Raw genomic sequence first — 10,234 nt, forward strand, 5'->3', positions numbered from 1 at the left:
AGGCTGATAGTACGTTAATTTAATTGCACAACATTTTAAAATCTCTTGTTGCCGTACCAGTTTGCCTCTGGCTGCCAGGCTGCTGGTCACACACACTAACACAGTTATTTGCGTTCACGCCCAGCACATACACAGTTGACCTTGGTGCTGAAGGAACACGAGATATTATGTTTAAAGAATGCAGTTTGCTAGAGAACACTGTGCTATGAATGTTCTATAAACACCTTTTCCTTGCAGGAATGTGTTTGCAAGCCTTTGTGGAAGCTTTCTTCTTCCTGGCTCAGAAAAAATACAAGTCCCTCCCGCTTCACGAGCAGGTGGCATCGCTGATCGACTTTTGTGAGTATCACCTGGCTGCCCTGGATGAAAAGCGCCTGGTTTGCGGCCGCGGGATCGTGGAGCGCCGAAGTGCAGTGGTTCCTTGTCAGACAGATGGACTTCACCTCACACCAGCTGCACATACACCCCTCCTGAATCGCACGGCCGCAGCGAGTAAATTTGCAGATTATAGAAATCATCGCTATGAACGGTGCTAAGTCACCAAGCATGTGTGTGTACTGCAGGAGGAGAGACACTCTTGAGTTCCTCATCTGATAGTCACAATTATTTATTTGTGCTTTTTTAATGTACAGTCTTCAAAAGGTCTACAGCAAGCTCCCGCTCTCAAATACCGATCCTGGCCATGGCTGGTCATTGACCTGTTGGGCCTGCAGCGCACCTCACGTGAGGAACCGTGCTTTCATCCCGTGTATGTGGATAACCGGCTGTGGAGACGAGGACCGTGGGATGATAACCAGCATCGTGGGATTGGTTGCGTGGATTGAGAGGCACACTCGTATCAAAGGAATCGCACGGCTTTATATGCGCTGGATGTAGCATGGAAGCCAAGTGAGGAGCTGCACTCCCAAATACCAGTTGTGGACCTTGGAAAACTGGAACCTGGAATTACGCTTGTGGTCAGCCGTCAGGCTTTGGCCCTCTTCTTTCCGTGGCTTGGACTGTACGTCTTGGAATCAATACAGATTTGGTCATTGTCTATCTACTTATTTTTTAAAGTCAGTCTTAAAACACTGAAATCATATTTTGGCTTCTACTTCTTTGTACATGTCTTTGCCATGACAAGTACTGTTAATTTTTTAAAGAAAAACTAAAGATGTTTATCCTTTTGCTTCCACAGAACCAGTAAGCTCACACTTACAGAAAAAATTTACTTCATTAAGTCAAATTTGGCAAATCAAGTGGTGGTTTTGTCTTCAGGTACTAAGCACTGCTTTTGCAAAAAGCTTTATCGTGTAAAGCCTAAGGGTTCAGTTAACTTCCCATGGAACCAGTCCTGTCACTGACTTTAGGCTAAACTAATTGCATTCTAGGTTTGCTTATTTTTTGCCTTATGCTGTTTGTCACCCTATTTGGACCTGCAGTAACATCTAGAGCAGATTTTTTTTTTTGTCTTTGCACATATGCTTTATTTTTTCCCTTAAATAACAGCGTAACTCTGTACGAATCAGATCTGTATTATTTAACAGGATATTTTGTCAAGAATGCTGGGCTATACCGCTGAAGTTGTACAGAGTAGCCTTTATTTTTCAATAAATGAACCATGACTTCCGTAATCACGCTCTTCTTGCGGGAGGCCTGAGCACAACGTGAGACTGGCGGAAGGGACAGGAGTAACTTGGAACTTCAGGGCAGGAATAGCTTGGAACTTCAGGGCTGTTTGGTGAAATTCTTTTCGGTCTCATATTTTGTTACAATAATGTATGTCTACATCTGAATTTGATTTTCCTCCTTTGCTCTGTTCTTTACTGTTAATGAATCTGGTGATGTTCTGGTGTTCCTCACACTGTCCAACATCTCAAAGCTGTAAGATGAGCAGCGCCTGGGCATTCAGCTTTGGGTTGGAGAAAATCACCTGAGCTTGTAACCTCTACGTTCCGTGGCTGGGCTATCCGAAAGGAGACCTTGCAGGAAGCACGCTGTGTGCAGAGGGAGCCCACCCGTCCCATGTCACGGACCGCATGCACGCACCGTATTGAGTGAGTTTTTCCTTCGGGAAAAGTTCAGCGTTCATTTTCCTGATGTTAGTTTTAAGCAGCATGCATTTTTCCTAAGTGGCAGCCGGCAGCATGGCAGCACAACGCAGAAGTCAGGCTGAGCCCACTGCTACCCAGCATGTGTAATATCGATGTGGGCGTCCCTGCTTCTCTTTGGCTTTCTCTGTAGCACCAGTAAGAGCAGTAGTAGGTGATCTTTTTTAGTTCAACGGCTAGACTGTTGGAAATGTTATGTATTGTACATAAGAGGGCAGTTGCAGACCGATGCCACTGCCCTCAGCCTTGTTTAAGTTTCATAAAGATTATTGCAGTACGAAGACAAAATGCCACCCTCCAAGGTCTGGCATCTGTCAGAACAAATGAAGCTGAAAGGGTCGTTTTTTCACACTTTCATTGTAATATATTTGAAGACATTCGCAAGTTGAAAAATGGTTACTTCTCCTTTTGCGACATCTGACATTTGTCTTGCGGATGGCAGCGTTACTAGAAAATAGCTTGGAGTTTCGCTCATCTCGTGATTGATGTCCTGTAAAGACGGAGTTACCGAAGAGTCAGGTTTGGAATGCTACGACTGCGGATGCCTTTCCTCACAGCTTTCAAGTAGTGCAGTCTATGGCCTGAACTGTCCAGGTTTTGCTGTTGTGTACGTTTCCTTGATATCAGCGGAATAAATTAACGACTGTATATAACGAACACAGGTAAGATCTCTCTCTAGTTTGGAGATCTTTACGTTCTCTGGATCTAATTCAGGTTTTTATCGCCTGTGCGTGCCCAGGCTGGTGCAGTGTGCCCTGTTTATCTCTCACTTCAAATGTGAAGGGTCCCCTGTAGAACAGTCTAAATATTCCGTTAGCTGCCTCTGGTGATCCAGTGTTCATGCATTTCTGTAATTGGGAAATGGAATGCTGTATTGTTCTCGGGGGGACGGGGAATAAAACAGGAGTGCACTTTGGAGACTTAATGGCGGTCACGTTTCTCTCCCCTCCCATCCAGTGCAATTTCCTCTGCGTGTTATTCAGCATCCAAAGCAATTTCACGTCGCCTTTAAGTTACCAGTCTCCACATGCAAAAAAAAATGATCAGAAACACTTTATTGAGACTACAAATGCTAATGTACTGATAATCTGTTAATCCTGGGGTGCCTTTCTAGCAAGAGGAGCAATACATAAAAGATGGCAGGTTTTCTGATGGTACTTTTCTGTATTTTTTTGTCAGATAAAAACACAGCACTCACTACTCTATTCATGCCATATACACAAACAGTGTGTACCCCTGAAGTCAGTCGCGGTACCTCACTGGGTGTAAACCAGAATAAACGCTTCAACATCTAAGGAAGATGTGAGGCAAATGAGTCCAGAATTTCGATCCAGACGCCCCCCGTCCCTGTAGGCTTGTGTCTAGCCCAAATGTGCCCAAACTCACTGGCTGGCTCCTCCTTTGGGTTCATTTTCTGTGTAAGGCTGTTGTAGGCTAAGTTACCAGAAATTTCTCTTCAGCCTGATCTGGGTTGGGCTCTTGGAACTTGATTGCCCTCTGCCCAAATGCCCAACTCTCACCCCCTTAGAGCCAAACATTTTGGGAACATGTAACGTACACCGAGTGGGTCACTTCTAAAGCGCAGCTGGAAGGGGAGGCACTTAGCTAATTACACAATTAGCGCTCAGGTGAGAGACCCAAGTCCTCCTGCTTCAGGATTCGTCTTCTCAGCTGGCGCTCCCGCCCCTGTGCCGTGGCAGGTGGTTCCTGTTTGCTGGCCGTGCCCCTCTGGTGCGTTAGTCTTGTCTTCAGCCTGTCCTCGGGAGGTCACAGCAGCCTTCCCAGAGACTGGAGACAGCGGTTTGGAAACCCCCGAGATGAGGAGGGGTCTAGTGCTCCTCCAGCCTGAGCCTGGCGTAGTTCATCGACAGCAAGGTAGGTGCGTCCCCTCGTACTCTGGGCGTGTGAGCCAGAAGGAGCTGGGGCTGATTTCGGGGGGATTGATAAGGGCGTTGCTCCTGCACTGTGGATGTGGGAGCCCTCGAGGGCTACACAAAGACGGTAGGAAGAGCTGCCACAGAGGAGCAGGTGCCAGCTGCGTCCTGCCTGGGCGGTGTCTCACCTCCGTCGCACTGCCTTACTACGGCATGAGCTACGAACGACTCGGTCACCGTCACAGCTCCTTGTATCTAGCCAGCGCTGTGTCTGACCTTATTCTGATCTCTGTCTGACGGACAGTGACAATCTGCTTCTAAATATTACCCCGTTCCCTCTAATTTGTTTTCTTTTCCATCATGCTTTGCTGTGTTTCCTCCTAATTCCACAGTTTTGCTTCTCAGCTTGCCTAATAAACTGGTGTGGTCGCTTTGGCTGAATCCATTAGTTCAGCTTCCTGTGTCGCTGTACAACCGCTTCTAGAAGACGTGTGTTCATTTTGAAGGTGAATCTGTCCTGTGCCGTCTCTGAGGTGTTACCACGCATCGAGCTTTGCTGAGTCGGTGCAGCAATTTGAGCTTTTCTCTGTGTTGTGAGGGGATCGCTCTCTGCAGCTGTGTTGGGTGGGTGCTGGCCCTCCCTCTCCTCTCGGGCCCATTGCCCGAGACATCATGGTTTCCAGTGTGTGGGCTGCCTTTTGGTTTCTCAGGGCAGAAACGCGTGATGAATTACTACTTGGTCACATCCAGCGCTGGCAGGTGGAGCCCCCATGGGCTTCCTGGAGCATCGGGAATCTCCAGGGCCAGCCCTGCCCAGTTCGGTTATGGGAGGAGCGGGGCCTGGCTCCCCGTGCCCGCCGGAGCCCCTGTGCTTCCGTTCAGTTACTGCTAAATGCACCCAAATTCAGCAGGGATTTGTAAATAGTGTTAGGAAGCACGTTGGTACTGAGTCCTGGAGAGATTACGGTGTGGAGAAGCAGGAGCTGGGAGTCGGCCGCTCCCGCAGCGGCTGGGTGGGAGGGCGGCGGCGGCCCCCGGGGTCACAGCAAGCAGAGAGCCGCTGATCTGCAGCGGAACGCGGTGGGGGGTTTTTTTCCTCCCCTCTGCTCACCTGTTGCCCTCTGTGTTTTCATCAAAGGGCTTCACTTCGTTTATTTTCCCTGAAACTTTTGTTCTCACAGCTTTTAGCTTCCACGTTTTTACCTCTGCTCTTCCCTTTATCTTCCTACTTTTCCCTCTCCTATTGTCATGACGGAGGAGAGATCTGAGCTCTCTCCCCTGCCCTCTCCTCGTCCTGCTTTTTTAGCGTTCCCGAGAAGTTTGATCGCTGAACTCTGCGGTTCTTACTGACGGTTCCAGTTGTGGGGAGGGCGGCTTTGCAGGGAAGCTTTGTCTGAAGACCTGGGAGCTCCCCGCAGCAGCCCGGCTCCCCGGCCAGGGAATCCGGTAGCTCAGCTCCTTCTGCCCCCGTCCCCCCGGCAGCGCCCCCGTCGCCTCCCCTGTGCCGGCTGCGGACCCAGGCCTCTGGCAGCGGCTTCCCTGGGGAACGCGGGTGCCGCGCAGGAGCGATCAAACCCTCTCGGCCAGACGCGGCCCTGTAAATCCTGTGCTGGTGTTTGCCCAGCACCACCGCATTTCAAGGAGTTTAATTTAAACTTTATTTATTGCCATCTGTTTTTTTCCATAACAGCCTTTGTCCAATCTTGCATCTGCTCTTGACTTGTAAGGGAGAAAGAATTACGATGGCTGTTGACAATTAAAATGCTGTGATGAACACGCTGTCATTCATAGAATCAGAGAATGGTTTGGGTGGGAAGGGACCTTCAAAGCCCACCCAGCCCAACCCCCTGCCAGGAGCAGGGACATCCCCGACCAGATCAGGTTGCTCAGAGCCCCGGCCAACCTGGCCTGGAATGTTTCCAGGGATGGGGCTTCCCCCAAAAGAATGGCAGAATGATCGGTGATCTGCAGTAAGGGTCAGCCCTGAGCCACCTCTCTTTTCACAGAGAAGGGCTTTTGTCCTCAAGAATGAGCTTGTTTACTTGAACGCTCAGCTCTGAACTGAGGAGTTTCATTCCAGCTTTGGAAGCCTGGAGAGGAAACGCTGGAAAGGAGGATTGCTGGGAGAGCCAGAGCATTGTTCCCTCCCGGCCCAGCGCTTGGCTTCGCATCGACCTCGCATCCTCCTCCTCGCTCTGCCGGGGCGCTGCGGCCTCCCAGGGCCGGGGAACGTCCCCTCTGTTCGCTGCGGTTGTGTTTAACTTGGGGTATCATTTCCCTTGTTTATAAAAACGTGAAAATTGGCGTCAGCGGTGTTACAAGGGGCATCACAGGGCACTGCCGCTCCACTTAAAACCAGCATGGCCGCCCCGCCAGCGCCTGCCCCCTCCCAGTTCGCCTGCCGTGTGATGGGCACGGTCGTGTTCCTCACCGCCGGAGCCGCATGTGCTGTGGGGGACGTGGCTCGTCCCCGGATCGTGGGGGTTACAACAAAATTACTGGGGTCTTAGCCCAAATAAATAACACAGACTGCACCTGAGGCCTTACTAGCTAACCTTCAGAGCTGGTTCCCTTTCCGCACGGAGCTTCTGACTCACGGTTGGGAGCTTGAGGACGAGCTCGGGTTCCGGTTTGAACGACCAAGAGCTGTGAATTGCTGCGTTGTAAGGGAAAATCCTCCTGTGGGAAAGTTCTGGTTTATGATGGCGGTGCTTGGGGGTTTCAGCCAAAGACCCACAACTCCAAGCACTGACGATCTGTGTTTCAGCATCTCTGGGATGAAATTTTAGCAAATTGAGCAAAAAGCGTGTTTTGACTCAATGTTCTCATGACCAGCTGAAATATTGGGAAGCATTGCGGGGGCGGGGGGGGGGGGGGAGGGAGTGATTGGGGCTTTGTTGGATGCTCTAAACTCCCTTTTTTTCCTGAAGGTGTTGTGGTTTAACCTCCTAACAGGTATCTCTGGGGCAAGCGCTGTCGCCCACCTGCAGCAGTGCCTGCCCGGGCAGGGACAGCAGACGGTCAGAGGGCACGGCCGTAGGCCCGGCTCCCTGACGCGCGGGGTGCTGGGGGACCCTTTCCTCTGAACAGGCTCTGCGCCGGGATGCTTCTGCCCAGGCCCTGCGGTTTGCGTAGGCGGTGCTGCCCCAGGCCTTGCCGCACAGCTCCTGGGGGATGTGCAGGTTCGGGGGTGGTCGCATCTCAGCAACTCCTGTGCGATTTAGAAGGCAGTGGCGAAAAACGCCTGTGCCCTGGTGAGGGTTACGAAGCTTTCTCCATGCAGAGGGAGAGCATGGCTGTGCCCGGACACGGGGCTGGATCAGTTCCTCCGGGGGCTGCAGAGGTGCTGGGTGGCTGAGGGACGGCGCCTGGGCTCCTAAGCCCTGCAGAAATCTCAGAAGTTGGGTGTTTACATCTGCCCAGCTGGGCTGGACTTGTCTTCCGTAAGGTGGAATTGATGAAATATTTATTTTTGTCTGGCCGTTTCCGTCGGTGCTGCCCTGTGAGCATCCTCCTGCTCCTCGGTTTGCTCGGCAGGACGAGGTCCCCAGCCTCCTGCTAACCCTGCCCCGGCCGCACGCAGCCAGGCTCCTGCTTTGCTCTCGGATTATTTCTGCCTTACTTACCATCACTTCACCTTAAGCACACACAAAAAAAAAAGTCATCAGCGCTACCGAGATAAATCCATCTGCTCTCTGTCTCAGCCTCATTTAACCTCCCGCTGAAGAGACGCCGTCGCGTGGGATTCAGCTGAAGCCTATCACCCTGCAGCCCAAGCGCATCACACAGCGTTACCCTCGCCCGTGGGCTGCCGTGTTTGCGAACGGCTGACGGCGCCCGTTGAGTTTGAGGTGATTTATCTGAATGCGCTTCCGTTTCGTAGTGAGGTTCACTCATGTCATTGCTGATTTTTGACATTTTACTGCAGGTGTAGTGTAGAACTGGTATGAAATGGCTGTGATTCAAAAGCCAGTTACGGTAACGCGATGCCATTTTCCCTCCTCTTCCTCCTCCTCATCAGTGGAAGTATAAAAGCCCCTCGGGAGGTCGCTTCAAGCAGCGAGCCAGCCCTGGATGTAACCGGGGTCTGGGGGCCAGCAGCCGTGCCGGGGCCGCTCCCCACAGGGATCTGAACAACCAAGAGGCTGCGGCAGCGGCTCAGGAACAGGGGTCAGGGCTTTCCATAACCGGATGGTTTCCATCGTCTGCAGAAGCCGCCTCCAGCGTCCCTGTGACGCCCAGCCGTGTGTGGGCCCGTGTGCCAATAGCCCGGGGACGCGGCGCCAGGCGTTGGCGCAAGGGAAGGGACGGGGCGGGGGCTCTGTGACCCTCCAGCCTGGTTTCAGCGCTTGCCGCAGCGGGCTCAGGCTGGAGCATCCGACCCTCTCCATCCCGGCCCGGCTGTGGTCAGCACTGCCGGTTTGTGCTGCAGATGTCGAATAGCGTGGGCAGCCGGTAGCTGTGGATTAAATAAAGTTGTGAACAGCAGCAGGAGCTGAAACAGCAACATCGACAGCAGTTTCCAGATAATGATCTAATTAGCACAAACAACAAGTTTCCACTAATGACTCTTGTTCTTCCAGCCCCTTCCTTTCTGCTCGCCTGTCGTTATCGACTCCTCTGGCAGGGAGCGGCGTTCCCCGCGTCTCGGGGGCCGAGCCTTTGGAGCTTTGTTTACCGGCTGGCTTTGAACCGCTTCTCCAGAGGATGTCTGCACTGGGGCTGGGGCTGCTGCGTGGGATGCCTGGGTGCAGAAGGGAGGGAAAATCAGCTGCTTGGCTTTGTAGCTTGACAGAGGCCTTGGGAAAGTTGTGCTCCTGCTGTCGTACAAACAAGGATGCTGACGTCCGCCCGGCGCAGGGGCGGGTGGGAGCTGAGGGCTTGTGAGGGCTTGGGAAGCGGTGAGTGGAAGGCGCTTGGCAGCAGCGCGGAGGAGATGGCTGTCGGAGGAGCTCACACAAGCTGTTTCTGTCCATGCCCTCCCCAGCCCCGTCTCTGCGCCTCCCTGCCTCCCCCCGCTCACACAGAAAGGCTCTCTCTGGCCACTGAGGCCCCAGCTTGACAAGCACGAACTCAGCGCTGTCACTCCCGCGGTCGGTGGTGGCCACCGTGCCGGCCGTTGCTTTGTCCTCAGCCGCGTGCTGGGCGGGACCCCCCCCATGCCGGCCCGTTCCGAAGGTGCCGGAAGCCTGCGGTGTCCCCGCGTTGGAGGCAGCTGCCAGGTGGAGGCTGAGGGGATCTTCAGATTAGAAAAAAAAAAACCACCTCACACACAAACACACGCACATCTGCCATCCCCGGCCTCCCAGCCCCACATTCCCATTGTTCTGGCTGCTGACCTGCGATTCAGGGTCTCGCGTCTCCCAGCCTCGTCCCGCTGCTGAGCGGCGCCTGCGCCTGACCCCCGGAGCGGCTGCCGCCGGGCTCTGCAGCCTCAGCCGCTGAAAGCTGTGAGGTGCACAGGGATGCGCTGGGCGTTTTCAGCTGAGGACTGAGCTCTGCTCTAATGAAGCCCTGACAGCCTGCTCAGGAGGTTTTGTTCAAATCACGGTGTTAGTGACTGACCCCTCCTTGCAGCAGCCTCAGAGAGGTCTGCGTTTGCTGGGCTGGTGTTTTTTTTTCTGTCCCTCTCAACTTTCAAAATTGACAAGGGCAAACTTGGAGGCACGCGATCTCCGCATCCCAGTCTGGTGACACCAAGGAGCAGCGATGTTGGTGGGGCAGGCGGGACCTCGAGCGGGCCGTGCTGCAGGGCACAGGGCGCGATTCGGACAATGGTGTCTCTGCGGTGCCCAGCAGCGGGCAGGAGGCTGAGGCTCCGGTGATCTGCAGTGGGCACCAAAGGCTCAAACCTTCCACAGTTCCAGGGTCGTGGGGAAGGGTCAGGCGTTAGTGCTCGGGTACCAATGTGTTGAGCACTTTGTGTGGTGTGGAGGATGCTCGGCCCTTCGCAGCCGTGGTGGGGAGGGCAGCGGGAGCAGTCGGTGCCTGGGCACTGGGAAGGTGATGGAAGAGCTGTGGCCCGGGGACCGTCACCCTGCGACGGCGCAGGGAGGAGTGCAGGAGCAGGACGGGCTGTGGGGACACCCTGTTGTGGAAATGCACCCCCATCCAGGGCCGCGGGGCTCCGACCCCAAAGGCCCGAGGTGGTTACCTGCAGGTGGCCGTTGAAGTGCTGCGGGGGGGTCAGGAGGGGTCCGAAGGGGGAGGCAGGGCCCAGAGGGAGGATTTTGGCCTGTGTGGCTTTTGCTGTCCCTCCTTGGGCAGCTG

The 10,234-nt window shown here is 53.7% G+C and overlaps 1 protein-coding gene across 2 annotated transcripts in view; it reads left to right on the top strand.

The window, feature by feature from the left end:
- Nucleotides 1-3,015, top strand: part of TTLL11 (tubulin tyrosine ligase like 11) — a 50,790-nt gene extending 47,775 nt beyond the window's left edge. For both annotated transcript variants that reach the window (XM_086763781.1, XM_086763782.1), the window contains one exon: nucleotides 238-3,015. In XM_086763781.1, the coding sequence (XP_086619907.1) occupies nucleotides 238-536 (299 nt within the window). In that variant the 3' untranslated portion in view covers nucleotides 537-3,015. The remainder of the gene's footprint in view (nucleotides 1-237) is intronic.
- The last annotated feature ends 7,219 nt before the right edge of the window (nucleotides 3,016-10,234 follow it).

Source organism: Chlamydotis macqueenii, chromosome 20 (genome assembly GCF_036417535.1).
Source record: "Chlamydotis macqueenii isolate bChlMac1 chromosome 20, bChlMac1.mat, whole genome shotgun sequence".
In the NCBI taxonomy this organism is placed as follows: Eukaryota; Metazoa; Chordata; class Aves; order Otidiformes; family Otididae; genus Chlamydotis; species Chlamydotis macqueenii.